The sequence below is a fragment of the Dicentrarchus labrax genome, unplaced genomic scaffold (assembly GCF_905237075.1).
Source record: "Dicentrarchus labrax unplaced genomic scaffold, dlabrax2021, whole genome shotgun sequence".
Taxonomy (NCBI): Eukaryota; Metazoa; Chordata; class Actinopteri; family Moronidae; genus Dicentrarchus; species Dicentrarchus labrax.
Window position 1 is genome coordinate 2,039,798 of NW_026136718.1, and position 22,127 is coordinate 2,061,924.

General features: G+C 41.6%; 1 protein-coding gene across 1 annotated transcript in view; it reads left to right on the plus strand.

The window, feature by feature from the left end:
- The first annotated feature begins 525 nt into the window (after nt 1-525).
- The window catches only part of pde4dip (phosphodiesterase 4D interacting protein), a 94,567-nt gene continuing 72,965 nt past the window's right edge, over nt 526-22,127 (plus strand). The window contains exons 1-3 of the mRNA XM_051375727.1: nt 526-987; nt 4,198-4,250; nt 7,901-7,968. Of these exons, the coding sequence (XP_051231687.1) occupies nt 962-987; nt 4,198-4,250; nt 7,901-7,968 (147 nt within the window). The 5' untranslated portion in view covers nt 526-961. The remainder of the gene's footprint in view (nt 988-4,197; nt 4,251-7,900; nt 7,969-22,127) is intronic.

Sequence of the window (22,127 nt, forward strand, 5' to 3'; positions counted from 1 at the left end):
GAATCTGCTCAATACAGCTGCACTGTTTGTCTTTTCAACTGTGTTTCTATGGAGTGATAATAAACTCAGTTAATATGGTTTTCTAACAAAGTGTGTGTGTGTGTGTGTGTGTGTGTGTGTGTGTGTGTGTGTGTGTGTGTGTGTGTGTGTGTGTGTGTGTGTGTGTGTGTGTGGTGGACCTGCAGGCAGAAATGTAAAGCAGCCCGGTGTGGGCTTTTTTTTGTTGGAGGAGATTAGTGTCTGGCTTCATACCTTGTTTTACCTGCTGGAAGCCTGCTCCAACTTGTCACATACACACCTGGAGGGGGAGGAGGGGATGCATAAACCAACACACACACACACACTCCTATATGGGTGCCTTTCTTGTGCTCCACCCTGACTTCAAAAAATACCAGAGGCAAATAGCCAATTGACAGTTCAGTGACTGTTTTACAAGCAATGGCAGGAAGACGTTGGTGTGGTTTGAGCACATGCTGACACACACACACACACACACACACACACACACACACACACACACACACACACACACACACACACACACACACACACACACCTAGAGAAGCGTCTGTTTTGGAGCATGCTGAAACAGATCACTCTTTCATGCTGAACCAGGCGGTCTGTGTGTACCTTTGCTCCCCACTGGTGTTTACCTCCTCTCTCGCTCTGCTGCTGCTCTCTGCCACGTCAAATGACTGCCTGGGTGCTTGGCTCGCTGCTCCGGGAGCCTCGCGGCCAAACAGCCTGACTGTGGTCACTCTGCTCCGGGTCTGAAGAGTCAGAAACTGTACTGGCTGGAAGATTCCTGCCGGCTCACTGCTCCACTTCCCTGGCTGGGATTTTGGCCGCGTCTGAGCTCGGATGTGTTCAAGTCTGTGAGGACCCCGACTCACCTGAGGAGATACTGGGAGAGCTGCTGTTGGAGCAGCTGGAATCTGATTTGTGTTTGTGCAGCTGAAAAATGAGTGGATATCTTTATAGAGGAAGGTAAGGCTTTTTGGATGGTAGCAGCTGTTGTGATGAGTCATGGGGGTCGGTGTGGTGTTTGTGGTTTTCTTTGCATGTGGGTGTGCATTCATAACTGTAATGTGAACAGAAAAGCCTCTCCTCTGCAGTGAATGCAGATAAATAAGTGAAAAGTATGCCTTGCCTTCCACTGAAGAGAGGACCTTTGTGCTGCTGTTACATAAGGAGGTCTGGTGTCCCTGGATGATAGGCAGCTATTGGCTGAGCTAATTTCAGTCATTTCAAAGCAAACACCTGGATTATCTGTGTTCAGTACTGTCATTTCAGACACAGCAGTGGGTCCATTATGTGGTGTTTAATATGTTTAGTTACTGTGTTTAACTCAACACTGTCTGACAGTATCATATGTATTGTGTATCATCCACTTACAGCTCTTTGTGGAGGCTGTGTGATGTTGAAATAGTGAAATATTTAAATTTAAGACTTGGATACATCATTCCATCAGATGGAAATATTCTAGCTCAGTGGTTCCCAACCTCATCATTGAGTAAGTGACTTTATGGATATTTCACATTATATAAATGTTCTGTGAGTTTTACATCAGAGAATAGTTTTCCTGATATTTTTAGGAACTTTTCTGTCTGTATTATGTTTTGTTTTTTTTATTTTTAGGATTATTTCTTTTGACAAATTCAGTGTTTTCTTCTCCCTGACACTCGACCAAACAAGGCTGTTAGACAGTAACAGTAAATTCTCTGTGAATATAGCTTGTGTTCAGGTCTTTAAAATCTTAAGACCTAAAAATAACAATTTTATCCAGTTTTCTTCACAGAAATGAATGAAATGCTGAGATATCGGCCTACTGTGTATACTTTAAAAGTTTTATTACACCCCTTAAAATCAAGAAGGCCTTGAGACCCCCAGCTTAGGAACCACTGTTCTACCGCCTGACTTCTCAACTGGTGGGTTGCAACCTGTTCTGACTGGGTCTTGGACTGTGTGGTAAAAAGAATACTTTTTAAAATGCTTTAGCTATCTGGTCTCTGACTTTTATTTTGAAAGAAAAGCTTCCACAAATGTATGTTAAGTAGGTTTTGTAAGCCTTACTTATTTCCTCCCTGGGATGTAAATATGTGTGTATATATTATGTAAAAGGTCATGATGAATTAGAGTATGTGTTTACTAGCCCAGTGGTTATCAACTTAGGGTTGGGACGCCCATTAGGGGTCACCTAAGCTTCATAGGGAGTCACAAGGCCTTCTTGATTTTAAGGGGTTCAAGGAAACTTAAAAAATATACACAGTAGGCTTATATCTCAGTGTCTGGTTCACTTCTGGAAGGAAAAGTAAATTGTCTAATAGAAGAATGGTCAAGTTCACAGGACAAGAAAATAATTAATTTGTCTATAAGAAGCCTATTAAATCTGTATGAATGTTAAACAAAATTAAAAAAAAACACATAATACAGAAAGAAAATTGTATTAAAAAGTTTCCTAAACAGGAAACAATCTGCTCAAAATTCAGTCAAATCACTCGTTTTTACACAAACTTCTGGCAGTAACTGAGTTCGGAGTGGGTTCATTGTACAGTTTACTAAATGAAAAGAGGTTTGTTCCTTAAAATGTTGGGAAACACTGTATTAGCCTATTTGAAAAGTATATTTGTTTGGTTTGAATGGTGTGTAACATTTAGGAGGATCTATTGTCAGAAATATAATATAATATTCATAGGGATGTTTTCATTAGTGTAAACTGAAAATAAGAGTTGTCTGCCATGTTTCTACAGTACAATGTACAAACCAAACACTGACTCTAGATTGGGACCTTTGTGCCACCGTAGTTTCTCCTACACACTTGGAAGTTGCTCAATGCCACTAAATACACACTGGTCCTGCAAGAAACTATATTTACACCCCCAATATTGAACTGATTTATCGCCCATATCTACATACAGTGTCAGTGAATACAGATACAGATGCTGTGTCAATGTGTAATAAAATGCACTTTAATGGGACTTTTAAGGGTAAAATCAGGGGTTTATGCTCTCTGTCTGCTCAATGTGTGGCAGTTATGGCTCTCAGACACCCCGGCCTGCAGTGGGTTAGGAGTGTGTTGCGCCTCGCGAGCGTTCGTTGCATCAGTTAGTGGAGATGTTAGTTAACAGGGAGAAGAGGTTTGATGACGAGCGACGACACACAAGCACAAATGTTGTTCTCACAGCTGCTGGAGGCCTTTACTGTCGTCTACTCCGCTTCTATCGTCACCCAGGACACATCTTCTGCCACCCTCTGCTCCTCCAGCTGTCACCACCAAGTCTCATTAGTTCAGGCACTGAGGTCCACACACACACACACACACACACACACACACACACACACACACACACACCTGGGTGGTCAAGATGTTACACTCATTGATTCCTGTGTTATTCAGAGATAATTTAGGCTCATTACATTCTCACCCTGACGTGAAGCCCCCCTCCCCCCCCGTCAGCCTGATCTTCACTTTAGTTAATAAGAGGTCTTTTCACAGCTCGAGATTTGCTTTGACTCAATTTTGCTCATTGATTATTCATGAAACACTCAGAGGATGTGCTAATGGGGAGGAAATCCAGCCCACGTTCCTCTGATCCTAAAATAAGTCCTCCTGACGAACAACTTTAAGCCACTTTGAGAGGGAACCTCAGAAGCCAAAACAGTCTTTTTTTACTCTCTTAGGTAAGAATGTATTACAGGAGAACCACAACACGTCACTTTTACCAACCAGTGGAGCCTTTTCATTAAGCAAACTAACAATTAATGTGAGTCAGATACTCTCGGAGAGCTGAGAGAGGGTTTCATTTGTGAGCGCTGACCAGTTGGTGGAAGGGTTTCACGGATTCTTCCACTCTCCGTCTTTGTTTAGTGTCTCTCAGCTGCTGAGTGATGGCTGTGTGACCTGAAGCATGCGCTGACTCAGTTTCCACCACCAGCGTGTGAGTGTGTCTGCTGTCTCTGACATGTCAGTGGGAAGCTCCCTCCCACCCTCCTTCAGCTCTGCTCATCCGACACTATTTTTGACCCTCTGTGAGAATTTACCACACTTTCAGTGACATGTGGGGCAGACAGGACACAGACAGGTAGGGCAAAGGTGGGCACATAGGTAATTACCTTAAATCTGGAGGTTAAGGGACAGTGTGTGGCTGCTGGAGAAGACTCTGAGGGAACTGGGCTGATGGATGTTTCTTGTTTCAGGCACTGTGGTGCGGAGAAACGGGCCCGGCCCAAGAGCATCGGACCTATGATGGGTAAGTCCTTTTCTTTGTTTTAAGTTCTCTAATCAAGGTTTTCTGTGTCTCGTTTACTGGTTTATTTTTCCAGGAAAAAACATACAAACATCTCATTAGTTTTATCATCCGATCCTGATACAAGCTCCTGTGTTGTTGACTAATGAGCTGTTTGTAGGAGCAACAGTCAGTTGGCCCTATGAGTCCATGAATGACTGAGTGTGTTAGTAACAGCCACCACCCCTTTATTGGGTGTGTGTATGTGTGTGTGTTTTCGGGTCTTAATTTTACAGGTTGTGTAATTGCTGTATATTTTCCTAGGACATTTCCTTAAAAGAACTCTGTAATTTGGTGCTAATGATATAAAATATAGAGAATATTCTGAGGAAACACCTACAAATCTACCAAGAAATGATAAAGTTAGTTATTTGATCTCCGTAAAAACTCGTAATGACTTTAAAAACTGACAGACAGCAAGTCAGTGTTAGTGTTTTATTAATCTAACCTGCTGTTCACTGACTAAAAGACTCTAGAGGAAGTGTGCCAATAATTAATTACGTGGTCTTTTACAAGAACCTTTTTAAGAAGTTATGTTTCTACAGTAGCCCAGAACGGACAAACCAAACACTGGCTCTAGATCGGACCTTTCACCCTTTTTTTGAGTTTGTGGCCAGCGTAGTTTCTCCTACACTCTTGGAAGGCTGAGCTGTATTCAGTTGGTTACAATTGGCAGTTTCATTGCTTCCACTACCATTAAATCCTACACAATGGACATTTAAGTACAGATCTGAGGTCGGGATGTGGTTAGCCTAGCTTAGCATTAAGACTGGAAGCAGGGGGAAACAGTCTGGACCTGTTTTAAGTTAAAAATACACCTACCAACACCTGCAAAGCTCACTGCTGTTTGTTTAACATGTACAGCAACAGACAAAGGGGGCGGGGTCTCAGCAAAATGCGATGCGGTTTGGCTCCGTCATACGTGCATCTTCAAAACCCACTGAGAGCTTTTCAGAAGCGCAGTGTCTTTAGAGGCTTTTGTCTCCACCACTTTGTTGACTTGTGTATTTTGTCCTTAAAAAGGGAACCAAAAGGAGTGTTTCTCCACTTCCAAGATGAACTTCTTGTCATCTGTGGGGTCAAATCTCCGTGGACAGATTGACCTCTGGCCTGGTGCTGCAATGTTTATCTAGCATGAAATTCACGAGTCTTTATTCTCTATGCCACAGCAACTCTTTTTTTTAGAAAACAACAGTGTAACCATCGGCCCAATCCTTCTCCGGCCACAGTGTGGGTTGCCAGATACATTTGACTTTGGTTTTGTGCGGGGATGATGGCACCAGATATGGCAACCTCGCTGGAAGCTGCACCGACTGTTGTTCAACGAGAGAGTTCCAGCACGTAGCTCCCTCTAATGCCACAGCTTGTCATTTTTACATTTCTTAAAGTTAAACAGGCGAGATACAACATGTCAATGATCAGTGAGCTGCTGAGGTGTTGGACGGTGTATTCTTGAGCTTTTGACAAAGCCAGGCTATCCTTTCCCCCCTGCTTCCAGTCTTAATGCTAAGATAATCTCCTCCAGCTCCATATTTAACACAGACATGAGAAACATATCTGAACATCTCACTCAAATATGTTTCTTAAAATGTTAAACTTTTCATTAAAGACGTGATTTGTTTGGGATTAGGGTTTGTACCAAGGGAACACATGATATCAATGAGGGTCCTCACAAGTATAGTAACATATTTGTGTGTGTTTGCGTGGTTGTACCAGTGCGTCATTCATATCAGTGTTGTGTAATATTTTTCACCCTGGCTCGCTCCAGGCGCTGCAGCAGTTAACGTCCCAGGCCTCCATCCAGAATACCTTCTACCTTTATGCTACAGAGCGGCTTTTTAATAATATTTAATGTGCCGCAATTTTAAGGAACCGTCAGAAATCTGCACGCTGCCAAAGCCGTGTTGATTACACCCCTCGGGATCTGGCACTCCATGGCCCCCCACCACCACCCGTATACTGCCGCGAACCTACTGGCCCCGCTTCTACAGGAATAAAACACGAACTATTGTACAAATCCCTCCTGTGTGGAGTTTTCTGGGAACGCTCCTGGCCTTTTAGAGAGGATAAGTTTGGCTTTGAGACGTCTTAAGACCTCTGGAAGTGTTTCAGCTGGACGGGAACATACCATGTCGGTTCTCTGTGTGTGTGTGTGTGTGTGTGTGTGTGTGTGTGTGTGGACACGGCCCATATATCCAGGTTTAATAGGGTTATAATGAGGCAAGGGTTGATCAGGACGTCTCAGAGATGCTGCTCAGAAAGCCCCGAGGTGTTTAGACTTCAGCTCTGTTCTGTTAGACTGATGATTCTCAGTAACAGTGGAACATTTTAATGTACATAGTCGGGATTTATGAGGATTTTTAAACAGTGCTGTTCACAGATGAAATGCATTTATTTGCATTAAACACAGTCCACCAGACAAACCTGTTTTGTAAGCTGCTGATCTTCCGTTAAAAAAAAATGTTGGCAAAACAGTCTCTGCTCAAGGTTCAGCTGTCTGCCTCTTCTGGAACCTTTAACCATATCAGACGGTCTTCATTTAAGGTCCAATGTGTAGCATTTAAGTTTATACATGGGCAGAAATGTAATTTAATATTCATAGGTACTTTTTCATCACCTGAAAATAAGAATCGTCGTGTTTTTGTGTTTGTGTTTTCTTCTGGCGGGGTCCACCATGTTGAACCAGGTTCACACTGCCAGATCAGTCGCATTGCCTCAGAGCAGCGACACTTCACCAGAGAGTCGAGGTCTCATCTATAGAAAATAGTACCAGCAACAATCACACCCTTCCCTCTGTTTCACTGTCTGTATCTGTACAACATGTCACAGACAAACATATAACTGTATTCTTTTAACTCAACACCTCTGGTATTTGTTTGAGATTAAAAGCTCTCCAGCGTTTGTGTGGACAGAATCCATTCATATATTAACAGCCGTTTATTGTGCTGTATTTATCAAAGGCAAACTCAGTAGAGAGGGATAGGGCTGGCAGCAGAAACGCTCTCTAAGTGAACAAACCTCAAGAACAACTGAGGAAACTAAGGATCAGAATGAGCACAGTGGACCAAGTGAGCAGCTTGTGCTGGCTCCAGGAGGACCTGGGTTTCCTGCTGGTGTATAAACTTTTATCTCTGTTCATGTAAACTTAAAAGAAAAAGTTTTTCCATTGTTCTCTGTCGCACCATCACTTACCTACCAAATAGCACTTAATAATGAGAGAGACAGTTCTGCTGTTGCCTTTTTAAAGACATGTAAGGTTTTTAAACAAAGATACAGATTGTTGAGTGGAAAAGGACTATTGAGAAAATCTCACTACCCACCCTTCAGGGGTTCAGTAAAGTAGAGCTGGTTATCCAGTAATCAGAAGGTTGGTGGTTCGATTCCCAGCTACTCCTGCTGCATGTCAAACTGTCCTTAGATGCTGAACCCCAAATTTCTGTGCTATTGGTGTATGAATGTGACATGTAGTGTAATGTGCTCTGGGAGTTCGGAAGACTAGAAAGTCCCATTATAAGTGCCGTCCATTTACTTGTTCTTCCTTTATTGCTCCACCTGTTTACTTTTTAAAGATATGTTTGATTTAATTTATTTACATCTTGTTACTCTCTGTGCAGATTACTCATGTGATGAGACAGACAAAGGTCCACCGGTACAGATGCACAGCCTCAGAGAGTTTGAACAGGTAAGTGCTCTCATCCAAGCTGTATGATAAAAGTTTGATGCTGCAGTTGTGGTGAGAATGAGAGCCGGCTAAATATAAAGTGTCTCTGGAAAAAGAGCAGGAGAGACGAGGCTCCGCTAGCGTTAACGTAGCGCTGTGTGCCAGAGGTGTCCAGGCTTGTCTCGGCTCTGTGGTAATGACTATGTAGGTGTGTTTGAGAAGATGATGTGGCAACTGAAACCTCTACATGAGTCAAAGAGTTTGCTCCACAGTCCTTGTTATTGTCTCTCTCATACACGCTGTAACACTGTTTGTCTCATCGTATACACACTCACATGGATAATAAGGATGTTGCAACTGCAGTTTTTTACACTTTGCCCCTGGTCCTGATCCAGATCATTAAAAATCAATGTCTGCCAAGACCAAATATCTGACATATATTTCTCACATAAATACAGCAGCACAGTGCACATCTGTATTAAAATATGTTTTTTACAGCTGAAGAGCTCCGCATTAAGAACGATCTATATTAATCTACGGATTCAGTTTAACAAATTTCTGATTCTGATTTCAACCAACAGCAACTTTAGAGATGAAATCTTCCTGAAATAGATGGAAATGATGCTTTTTGAATCCAGGACGTCTCTTCAAGTTGTTACTATCACTGCATTAAGAGATTGTGACTTTATTTTGAAGGCCAAGGATTACTGTTTCCTTTAGTTACTTTATGTAATGTTATGATAACATTACTGTCGTCAGAAACAGAGAGAGATGTCAATGATGACATCTGTGTTGTGTTATTGGAAAGGTTTACCCTGCTGCTCATGTGGCTGCACTACATTATGGCTATAATTGGACCATTAAGTTGTTTCCTAACAGCCTTTAAAAAGTAGAAAAAAAGAGAATGATTAAGCATTTTTCTGCAGTTTTGTTGTCTTAGTGTACAATAGAAATAACCAAAATGTATAAAAACACTTGTCAAACATTGTTTTTCTTCCATACTGCTGTCTGTACAGCTGGCCGAGAGTCACTCAAAGACAGAATCCGACATAAAAAAAGGGATATATGAATAAATAGATGAAGCTCACATATACAGAGATATTTTTAGAAGTTGGAATCAAGCATTTTATATGAGGAGCCACACAGATAAAGTGAAATTCTGCATGATTCTGAACGGAGAAGATGGGAGGTGTAGTTTTCCTCTGGTTCTGTGCCAGAGTAATGGATTCTGGGATCTGTGCCAGGTGCATTATGGGTCTGATATAACTCTGGAGGTGCTCGCTGTAATTACCCCATTCCCCTTTCAGTGAAGGACAGACTTATAGAGGGTGGAGGGGGGGTGCTGGTCGTAGTAATGTTGAATTAATGTGGAGAGTTTGGGGAAAAAGGTCAAATTATGTGAAATCTGAAACTCCAGCAGAACCGGATCAAGTCCACTTCCTGTGGAGCACGACGTCTGATTGATCGTGAGACAGATAAAGCAGACTTGTCTTTCTTCACCTGGAGGCCATTTTGACTTCTTAAACAGGAGGTAATTTATAGAAGGAAGAGATATAAAAGGCTTTGCATCACACGCTCATTTTACATCACTTTAACTCTACAACTACACGTCTTTAAGGGTATACTCGGTCTCTAATAACCAAGACCTGATCCAGGATCTCAAGTTTGGCCAGCTCTAAATAATATCAAGTCTAATCGGGGCCAAGCAGGGTCTTGTTGTACTGCTGCAGATCGGCCTGATCTCTGGCTCTTTATATAATAATAATACACTTTATTTACATAGCACTTAACAAAGAGCTGTACAAAGGAAAGATAGATGGTCCAGTGTAACGAACTAATCTCTAACCTCTAACGGTCAACCTCCACTAATGAGGACAGAATCTGTTTCCATGGTAACTGGATCAGCGTTTACTGTAAGTTAGCTACCTCTCTTTCATCTCGGGGTGCACAAACTCAGAGTGTTCACTAAACCCGCTTTGTGTGGACGTTGGCTCAAAGATGTGATGCTCTCCAACGGGCAAGAACTTCTCTCCTCTTCCTCGTGTGTCTGCAGTGATCAGTGAACAGATGCTTGTGTTGGGGCATTTGCAGTTTGTTGATACCTCTGTAAGAAAAGTCTCTTTTGATGCCTGGCCTAATGTCTAGATAAAGAGTAAAACAACCAGAGGACATAAATACAGGAGACAATTATAGTAAAGTATGACCTTTGAATCATAACGTTCTGACATGTTAGTCAAAAATAGGTCAAATGCATAAATTAGCCTGCAGACAGAGGAGTGTATATGAAGCTGGAGTTCTTCCTGCACAGTGAGATGTAACAGAAATCATTTGCAACTGTGCTGCTTTTGCACGATTTGAACCTGACTGTGACTTTTACAGGTGTGATGATGTAATAGTTATTGAACTGTGGAGAGTAAATCTCCAGCCAGTGTAACTGTATGATATTCCACTGTAGAGATGATTCATTCGTGGATGCCCGCTTTAAGTGGGTAGACTGCAACAACTGGTACAGAAGCTTTGACGATGAGGCTTTGTGTTTTCAGATATTTCCTCTGAAGCCAAACGAGCAGAAGCCGAGAGCTGAACTCTCGTCTGATTGGCTGCGTTTTAGTGCGCGGGCGGATTTCCTTTGAAGTTTTCCTCTGACTATCCCACGGAGGGATGAAGGGATGAGTCACGCTATATGCAGACATATGGTACAGACTGCAGACTGGGAGGCAACCTAAACACCGGCTTTGTATGGAGGGATGAGGAAAACATGGCTGAGCCTGCTGACGTTGTGTGTTTGAATTACAGTCGATACGTTGCAGAGCTGCAAAGAATCCTTCAAAGGACCCGCGCACTGTTTTTACATGTTTCACACCATTAACCACAAATCATACTTCAAATGATCTCTGCTCAGTTTCCCAAAGAACAGCAGGGATGTTTGATTGTGTTTCTTGTGTTTGATACAGCCACTGATGTCCTTTCGCTGCAGTTTGAAAGCTGCTTTTGTAGCCTCATTCATTATGAAAGCTTTGTGAGCTTTGTTTGATGTCTGTTTTCCTGTTGCATGGTATTACCACTAAGAATAGATTCTTTTTAATCTTGTGTCTTCTAATGCAAACATGCAAAGATGGCCAGAAGATACAAGACTACAAAAGTCCTTTTTGATCAAACACATTTTAAACTTGGTAGGAAACATACAGGTTATACTAATAACATTAATGATGGCTCCGTTCTGTTCAAGTTGAACAGACTGCATCAATCAATAAAATTACTGTAACAATAAATGCCTGGATACCTTAAACGAGATGCCTACTAGCTTACAAGTGAGGTAACTAACCTGTGAACAGTGTAAAACCACTGATTAGCTTACAAGCATTATTAAATTATTATTAAGTCCCGCCCATTTTTGCTCTTGCTATTTCGCATTTATCCTATTTTCCTCAGATAGATAGGGAATAAACCCGCCCCTATTCCTTGGCCATCCTAGGAAAAGAACATTCCTGTAGCTCACTCAGATATGCTACGTGCTAGGCTAGTCCATGTTGGAAAGTAGATTCTGAAGATGATTAAATATAAAAGCAACATATTTATAGAGGCTATAATCATCAAAATAAAGATTAAGCTTAAGCTTAAGATGTGACATGTCTATACATAGATTAGCCTAGCACATAGCATAAGTACAGCTACAACTACGACAACTGTTATTGGACCACAGAGCAAAAGGGGCGGGGCTTAGGAAAGGTATTTTATCTTTGGATGAGTTCAGTTTTAGTGTCTCTCCTCCTTTAAAAATGCAGCCACTCCTTTTTCTCCATAATAAGATTGCGACGCCTTTTTCTGTCCTGATGATAAACTGCGTTCATGTTTCCAGCAAATGGTCCATTTTAGCATTTTGTGTCCAAACTCAGAAGACGCTGCTTCTAGTTTATGATTGGTTGTGATTGGTTGTCTGTGAAGAGGATGTTAAGTCTCATCTATAAACCACCTGAGGTCCCCAGGTAAAGCCAATGCAGTGATGACACGATGTTCGCTGTGTTGAATTTTCTCCGAGCACATCTGTGCTTCAAAGTCAGAAACGAGGAGATCTGGCAGGAAAACTTTGGCTGTGAGATTTCAGAATGTGATTTATCTGATTTCCATCAGCGGGCTGCAGTATTTACAGTTCAGACTCTCGAACTATAACAAACGGAAACAACTGATTTTCTATAAAGAGCAGAGACGTAACAGTCAGGGTCTTGTCTGAAAAGTTTCCACATTGTGATGGAGCAGATTAAAGTTTGTTGACCTTTCAGTGCCACTGTACTTTTACATTAAATTTTTCTGACAGTGGTAGCGTATGTTGGTCCTCTCATCTTAATAGAGCAGTCTGGATTATTGAATCCAGGTTATGGCCCTGTGTGTGTGTGTGTGTGTGTCCTCTCTCCACATTTGCGTCAGTTTAAAGAATCAATCCTCCCGCCGGCTGGTTGGAAGAAACACGAACCTGCCAGAGCAGCGTTTGTAACTGTCAAACATCCACGCTCTGAGGTTTTCATAAAAGAAAAAAGAAAAATCGCCCAATCAAAATGCCCCTTTCTCAAATGGCCTTTATTAGTCCACAGGAGAAATTGGAAGCACATGGCTGCCTATAAATGTGAATTCAAACCGACCGCAGAGACACTTAGATTGATAGAAGAAGGGGGAGGATTGCGTATAATTTTGGCCATTAAAACCTCAGGACAAATTAGGGTTGTTAATCTGTTATTTTGCCCTCGGTCTCAGCGTTCACTTCTAAAAAGCCACATACGCTATGAAAGGTCTGTCAGAGTCGGATTACCATTACCAGAGTGGCAGTAATGGATCGGTACTGCACAGAGACCAAAACACAGACAGAACACCCGATCCTGCAGCTGACAGCCGGGTTTTGCGATTCAAATGGCACATTTCTGTTAATTCCCTTTATCTCCGGAGTCGTTTTATCTCCTCCTTCGCTTCTTGTGCTCTCCTAGTTTTTGTTGTGGCATTTGAAAATAGGTCAGAATACTGTGGGTGTGTGTGTGTGTTCAGCCCCTCAAGCTGTTGGCGCTGATTCTCTGCTTTATGTAGCTGATATCTCCAGCTCTGCACAGGAACACTTGAAACACAGCAGCAGTGATGGATAACACAGAAATGTTCAGTCACCAGATGATAGTGAATCCTGATCTTCTTAATGATGTCCGGTCCTTTGTAATAATATTAATAATAACTACTATAAAATATCAGTTTTTTGCTTGATGGATGAACCAGGAACGTGCTTGCTGGTTGCATGCACATTAGCTGCTGCTACAGTGCATCTTGTAACAACGTGTCCTCTGGAACGAAGCATATTCTGATCTGACACCTTCATCTACGACATCATTTGTCTGTCTTCCAACGTTGTTCGCTTTTGACAAATTGTCTGTTTTACAATGTGACGACTTGGTTAGGTTTAGGAAGAGATCAACGATAAACCTCACCAACCCAACCAATGAGGAGGAGTACAGCCAATCAGAGGCAGAGTAGGGTGGGTTATTCCTTCGCCATCCTAGAAAGCGAAAACTCCTGTACGTAGATATGCTATGTGCTAGGCTCGTCTGTGTTGAAAAGACAAATACGTTTTGAAGATGGTTAAAAGATAAAAGCAACTTATATAGTCACATCTTAATAAGATAATATCACCAAACTGTTAACTGCTAACTAACACTGATTGATGTAATTTGATGTAAATTAGTTAGTTAGGAAAAGATCATGGATAAAAAAAAACTCAAACTATTTATGTACCAGGCTGTAAACATGTTTATTTCTGCTGGAAAGTTGGACATTTTAATATAAGGGCCTTATGGAGATTGACTCACTGCTGGAGCCAGCCTCTAGTGGCTGTTAGAGGAACTGCAGTTTTTGTTGCTTCCATAACAAACATAATCCTTAAGGGCAGTAAAATACTGCCACTAAAAGTTGTTGTTTTTGCTACTGGCTGGCTCAGATTGTTAATATAAGTGTCTGACAACATTATGGAAAGGATCCCTACAGAGAAACGGACCTTTCACAACAAGTCCTCACCTCTCCCGACTTGTCCTCGGGCGAGACACACTGCGGATCAGTGGTTTTGTGGCTTGGACGTAAACAGATGCTCTTCTTAAGACTGATGTGTTGCTACCTGTTTATTGTTCGGTGTATGTCGCACATGGTTGCTAAATAGCTGGTGAGTTGTTACAAGTGTTTTGTGTGCTGTAGCTAGTTGGTTGTTGGAACTACTTGCTGGTGGCTCCGTGGGTTTTGGGACAGTTGTTATGGCTGGTAGCTTGCTAAGGTGTTACTAGGTAGCCTAATAAATATGGTTTTCAAGGTCGTTGTTAAGGTGGTTACAAGGGTCGTTGCACTGGTTGTTTGTGTCAGGTACAGTCGGGTTCGGGGCAGAGAATTAATGAATGTGTGTGTGTATGTGATGGATAGATAGATAGATAGATAGATAGATAGATAGATAGATAGATAGATAGATAGATAGATAGATAGATAGATAGATAGATAGATAGATAGATAGATAGATAGATAGATACTTTATTCATCCCCAAGGGGAAATTCACAGTTTCCAGCAGTATCCACAGACTGGGATAAAACAGAAGATTGTCTAGAAAATGTAAGGAGGCATGCAAAGTACTACTACTAATAATAATAATAACAATAACAATAACAACAACAACAACAACAACAGGAGGCATGCAAAAGAACCAATAAAATGTGTGTTAAGGAAAACAAGATGGTTCATCTCAAGGTCCATTCTTCCAATGTCTGAGACAGTACTGATGAACTTGAGTGGAGAGTGTTTGGGAGTCGGACAGAAGACACAAATGTGGTGGATGAGTTTGGGGTCAGATGGAGTTTTGTGAAGCCACAGACTTTAATAGGACAGCGTTAATGAGGCGTCATATACTGAGAGAGCAGAGGGGAAACAGACGAGCGGCTCTGGGAGGAGACAGCGAGGAGAGAACAGACTGGAACTGAACACTGAATAGATTTTGGGGAATTGTCTTTCGTAAAAATAACCTCTGTGAGGTTGTGAAGGCTTTGTTGTCGAATAGAACAGGAAACTGGAGCTGTGCAGCTTTATGGGAACAAATATTTTATAGTCTTCTCTTCATGTCAGGAAACACCATCCATACCCACACTCGTTCACTGATATTGAAGTATGATACCAATTTCCTCCACTCGGGTTCTCTCCAGTCTCCCACTAAGAATAGATATTGATGCCAGGTTGTCTGTCTGTGCCCTTACTGACCTGCACTGCAAAAAACCTGCAGTAAAATCTTTATCTTTTAGCCAATAAATGAAAAACAAATGCTCAGATTACAATATTTCTATATCTAGTACAAAGGAAACAAAGAAGTTGTCAAACTCAAACTTCCAAATTTTGAACTAATAATTCAAATAATAATTTACTTTTATTCTATTAAATCTATTTTATTTTATAAAGACATATATTGTCTTCAAGTATTTCAAAAAGAGTTCATCAAACTTTTAATATGAAAGTAAAAAACTTTATTATAACTTTATATAAACTATATAATTTATATTTTTAGTTGCAACTATTTAATTTTCAAAAAACATAATAATGAAAAATCAGATTCATAGCTCAAGTTTTTCTAAAGAAGAAAAATAAATTACCTCAATACATTATAGGTTTGAAAATCTTTTATTTTAGTTTATTTCAAAACTTTAAAGTTTGAGTTTCACTTAAAAGTCAAAAAATTGGTGAAGACAGCCACCTTCAAGTTTTCTGGTTTTTTTTGTTGTTGTTGTTTTTTACAGTGTAGTAGCTTTAAATGTCCAGTGTGAAACATTGAGGAAGATCTATTGTTCAGAAATGCAATATAATATTTATAGGTATGTTTTCATTAGTGTTTATTTACCTGAATATAAGAATCCGTTACTTTAAATCGAGTTGTTTTTACCTACACAGGACGCATTAGGACGGTTGCAGCTCTTGGAGGTTAATCCAATTAAAACATATTCTCCCTGACGCTGACGGTATTTCATTGGCTACGTTTTCACATTCTTATTATCTTCTTTCTCCGTGTTTTCAGCCATATTGCTGCTACATTTCAATCACAAGTCTATTTTCTTGATTTTCGTCTGTCATTCAATATCGGAACTGGCTTCCCACTCACACTGAACAAACATCATCAAGAGAGAAAAGAAGTTCACTAACAAATTACATCATCCCAACTCATTGTGGCTAAAACACGGTGTGTATATATAGCAGAAGAGTTTGACTTTGAAGAAGCAGATTTTGGTGGCGATTGTGGCCTTCTGACGTGTATTTTTTGCAGTGTATCCGGCGGATGAGCTGATGAGCGGTAATGGACATGCTGACAGCACAGGAGTCAGTTTTCACCGCAGCAGCACTCAGACAGGCTGCAGATCGATACAGAGCGGCTCAGCTTTCAGCTCAGCCAGCCAGCAGATCGGACACACACACACACACACACACACATAGAAATGTTCTCAATGTTCTCACTGGGAGGAGATGACAATTGCTGTTCTTCATCACATTAGCTCTAAAATCTTTGGTATGTTTCTGAGCACAAACAGACATTCAGTGTCCTTTCGCCGTCTAACACACGACAGCACGTCTTTGTCAGGAAAAAGCAGCAGAGTAGTGAATTTATACTCAAGTAAAAGTACAGAATGCCATATTTTAACATAAAGGCATTTGGTTAATAATGTTATGAAATATTCTATAAATTACCACAAACTAACACACAACCGGGTTATTTCGAACTAGGAACACTGGAGCTGAAGCTGTGATGCTTTCCGCTGACTGCACTGGACTTAAAGGGAACTCGGAGGCAGGGGCGTTTCCAGAGGTTTTTGACTGGGGTGGCAGAAGTGGGGCACTGACTTGTAAGGGGTGGCATAAAGTATGTGTCTCAACTTTCTAGTCGTTCCCAATTCATGCGATTCCAGTACTGTTTATAGACCCCAGTATGCAGTACACTAGGTGAAAATAACACACTGGTTTTTGCCCCAAACTACATGGGGTTAGCATAAAGTGTGTGTCTGCAAAGGGGAAACTTGTGGGTACCAACCGGGCTGATTTTCATTCCAAAATGCTGAGGTCAGAGGTCAAGGGATCCCTTTCAAAATGGCCATGCCATTTTTTCCATCACCAAAATATCGCCAAACTTTGGAGCGTTATTTAGCCCCCATCCCAACATGCTTGCATGATGTGGTTCGTTCACTCCAGCTTCACAACGGAGCCCACTGCAGCCTCTGAAAGACACCGTGGAGTGGAAGAGGTAATGAGAATGGGGTGGCCACGACACAATACAAAGACAGTACAGAGAGGGTAGTGGGTGATGGTCAACAGGAGCCCAACAGCGAACTCTTTCAGCTTCCTCCGGCCGTTTTTTTACGATATGAAACATCTTTAAACTGTTCACACAGTGTTATGATTGAAATGGTGGATTTTCACCACAATCTCTTTAAAACCACATTAAGATGTCATCAGCATCTTGTAGCATCTGCGGCCCCTCAGAGGACTGTGAGCGGAGCTGAGTTCTGGCAGGTGCCACCGCACCGCACTAGCGCCACCATCTGGACAGACGGAGAGAATGAGTGACGGAGAGCTGCGCTGGTAGTTGAGTGAGTTTGTTAATTGGTCCCAGCCGTGTGCAATAAATCCGTGCTCCTCTCCAGCGGGTCAGAGAAGACATATTGACTTGATCACGGCGTCGGTCATGGATGATAATTGTTCAGTTAACGTGTACAATAATGTGCTCCCAACACACTCTGGCTGGAAACACCTGACACACTTTATATCTGCCTTTTATTTCTGACAGCCTCGTGTCTTGTTTTGTTCCTCGAAAGTCCTCAAGGAACATCCTGCCTGCCGTAACAGACGTTGCAGCAAACCAGATTCAGTATGATTTCTGACAGTGTGTGTTTGAATCTAGATATTCAATATGTTTTATGGTTTAGAGCATGTTCCAAAGCTCCATTGTGTGTTTTTGTGTTATTCCGATGGTATTTATATATTATATTTCAGCATCTCCCCTCCCCTGAGTCCATGTGGAAACGGTTACAAACAAAAAGGAAAAAGAAGTGGAAAAAAGGATTTTTATGAATCAGTCTTGTACTTAGTGGCAGACTGGATCCTGCAATTACCCTGACAGTATACCCTGCCTTTAATGCCGGGGTCAGAGAGGCAGAGAAACCACAGTCTGTGTTCGCTCTGTCCGATCACATCTGAGGAAAATGTCCAACGTAGAAGACAGTAAACATTACAGTGACGTCACGAGACTGAAGCCACAATTCAGGAAGATGTTAGCAACCAACTTAATGATTTGTGTCACGGATCTGTTATTTCTGATAACCTTTAATCACCACTGAGATGTGGCCAGAAGAAGAAATATTCTCAGTGAATGCACCCAAATATGTCTGTTTTAATAATTAAATGTATTGAACTGTGCACACAGCTGCAGACGAGAGCTGATGGACGTTCACAACCAAATAAGTAGTTTAATGTGGATTTGTCTAAGTCTGGTCTGATTGTGTGTAGTTAAACTAATTGCTACTAAAATACGATACGATAGATGTTATTGATCCCACACTGGGTAAATCTGCTTGTTACAGCAGCTCCAGACACAACACAATAGAAAAAAAGGCCCTCTCACTGCCAGGGGCCTCAAAGCATCAGGACAGCAGGCCCCGCAGCACTTACAATGTGAAGCCTCTTGGTGCGTAAAGTGTGAACTGACCCCCAGGCCGTCCCTTGGCACATACTAGGGTTGCAACGGTATGTAACAGAGATTTTCCAAAATACATGAGGCACCCAGGGGCCTCACGGGGCCACGAACCGGCCCTGGTTGTGTGTGTCAGTAAATTAATACTAAACGTCCCCTGCAGAGAGACTTTTATATAATTATCGCCATCTAATCAAGGTCAAATACGTGGGCCTAAATCAGTGGTTCTCAACCTGAGGGTCGGGACTAGGGGTTGGCAAAGCTTCATGGGGGGGTCATGAGGCCTTCTTGATTTTAAGGTGTCTAAGAAAACTTAAAAAATACAGACAGTAGGTCTATATCTCAGTGTTTGGTTAACTTCTGTGAAGAAAAGTAAATGTAAATTGTCTAATAGAACAATGACACGAAAACACTCAAAATGAGCCTAATAAGTCTGTATGATTGTTAAATATTATAAAAAAATACATATTACAGACAAAGAATTGTATAAAAAGTTCCCTAAACAGGAAATAATCTGCTCAAAATCCAAATCCGTTTTACACAAACTTCCTGCAGTTGGGTTCATTGTACGGTTTTGAATATAATAAGAAATGTGTAATTTAATATTTTAATAAGATGACGTCAGTTTACTAAACGATAGAAACGGGGAACCACTGGCGCAAATGTTACACAATCAGATTCTGACAAACACTCAAAGTACAAAATGTTTCAAAGGCCCAAGACACACAAAGGATCGGAACCAGTTGGACAGATTCGACCTCCGAATGTGACGCACTTCTGTCAGAAACACCTTTTCATTAGGGGAGGAAATTGAATGTGGGTTTTTACAAGGTTCCTTTTGTATCTCTTTAGTCTCGCGGCTCTGATTGTTAGTGGGTGTGTTTCCCGTCAGCCGGCTGGATGTTGCAGCTTATTACTGATGGACTGACTGATGGTCTCCATTTGTTATTGTTTTATGGAGCCTCTCAGCGGGCTGGTAATGGCCAGATCTAATCAAAGCCACCTCTTCATCGACTCTTCCCCACCCTCCTTTTTCTCTCACAGATACATTCTGCAGATTCCCCCTCTCTCTCTCTCTTCCCCCCTTCTTCTTTAAATCTCTTTTGCTCAGTTGGAGTAACTTATAAAAGGTTGTGAAAGAGCGACATGTGCAGAGCAGACCTCAGAACAGACAGACCTCCCTCCCCTCCTCTCCCCCCCTGCACACATACCAGAGAAAACTCACCCACTTGCCAGAGAAAAGGGAGGAAACTTTTTTTGTTTGAAAAAAAGAAAACTTGGAGCTGCTCTGTACCATGTGTCATCATTTATTTCCAATTCAGGGTTCCTGGAATCAGCGCATTAGGAGCGGGGTGTTGAAACTGAGAGTTTTCATGCTGCGCTTCGGGGACAGGTGCTTTTTGGTAAAACCCTCTGACTTATCGGTGATTGAGGGAGCCTTTAAAGGGAATAATTGCTAGCAGAGGGGGGAAAGGGAAGACCAGGAGCAAGAAGAGAAACTCCTGATTTTCATCAACCACTTTCTATCTCAGATCTCTCTTCTTGTTTCTCTCTGTGTATTACTCCTCCGTCTGTCCACCTCTGTTTCTCTTTATCACTCTTCCATTGGCTCTCATATTGTCTGTCACTGACACTCTCAATTGTGTTTTATGAGTTAAAACGCGACTCAGCAACTTCTTTTCTTACCAGATTATTCCGCGAAGCACTTCAGCATGTTTTCAAGCCTGATTAGATTTCAAATGTCGAACATGACTCAGGCCCACGTCGCTTAAAAGATACCAATAAGCTGATCCCACTAACAAGAGTGTGTGTGTGTGTGTGTGTGTGTGTGTGTGTGTGTGTGTGTGTGTGTGTATAAAAGTCTTCTTCCTCTGTGCCATAGAGCTCCGTTGTTGTCCAAAAACTATTAAAAGCGCATCAGACACACTGTAGTTTATTTACACATCATCCTGCCGCCAAAATACTCACTAGAGCAACAAATGTGGATTCATCCGCTGCTGAAATAGTCCCCAGTGAATGCACTTTCCTCCCTTTTGCCTAATAAAAACTACAGTGACCATCTGTTTTAGGAATTTACTTTTTAAAAATGAAATTTTGAGGTATAAATATTAAATATTTGTTCTCAGTCTGCGCAGTAGTGATCAGGTATCGAGGTCCCTCCCCGTTTCAGGCACTGGTACAAGGTCTACAGCAAAGCTGGCAGATTTCTGGTTGTTGTGTGGGAGCATGTCAAATACATATAGATAGATAGATGAGTCCCCACACAACCTGGATGATGCTCTAGCTAACAAAGTGTGATTACTGGGCGTAAGTGTGACTTTTGTGAGAACCCCTCGCTGTGGTAGTGTAATTATGACGGGCGTACAACATGCAGGACTTTCACACACCTCCAACTGAAACACTAAGGTAACCTTAATGTTTCATATTCTTAATGTACGTTCATAGAAAACATAATTCAGTTGGCATTACATTTCCCTTAAAATGTTTTTGCTGTTGCAAATTAGTTGTATGTAAATGGGATTTCTGGACTGTAAACACATCCATGTTAGCTCCAACCATGGTAATGTCTTTAGTGCCCCTGTTGTCTTTAGTAACTGATTATGAGTTGACTCTGTGATGTTTTCCAGCAGGTCAAAGTATAACATGGTTTTACTATTCAATTCCACTTCTTTTTCCCTGAAACTGAGCTCCCCTGTGAGTCTGTGAAATGGCAGTAATCTCTGTTTTAGTACCCTGAGTACCCTCTCCATCCTGTGAAAATATTTTCACTTGCCAGTGAAACATTAGAATTGAACCATCAAACTCTGAGCTAAAGGCTCGCTGCCTTCGCCCCCGCTGGGCGAGGCTGAGTGGAGCTGGATTCATGGCAGCACTGCATCTGTGTCCTTCAAAAACCCCACAGCTCCAACACAACCTCTGTCCAACACATGTGAACCTTTACAGCCCCGATCCTCCACTTATGATTCTCTTTAAGTAACTTTATGGAAACATTGTGTGATATATATTTCTGCATCTTCTGTTTGATTATAACCATAACATGTTTACACTGAGTTAAATATTAAAAACCAAGATTTTATTCCTGATGTTACACATAATCCAGTTTGGTACGTGGGGGTGTGGATAATTCCTGGTTGACTGCAGTTTGTGCTTATTTCTACAGGATAAACACAACAGACTGGCTGGAATTTGCACGTGAAGGAACGTTATAGTGGAGCTGCAACACGTTCTCAGCCCAGGTTGTCAGATACTGACGCTGCCTGGTCACGAACCTCATATAGACACGTTTAACGTGTGAAATGGTTGCAGTCTGTTTACATTTTGGCATGCTTGTTTGTACGTATTTAATCTTTAAGAGAGGTCTGTGTGTAGGGGTGTGACACTTGGACCTTTGTTGGACACATTCTGGATTTGTTATCCAATAGATTTGGAATCCAGTTCAACCAATTATCCAGT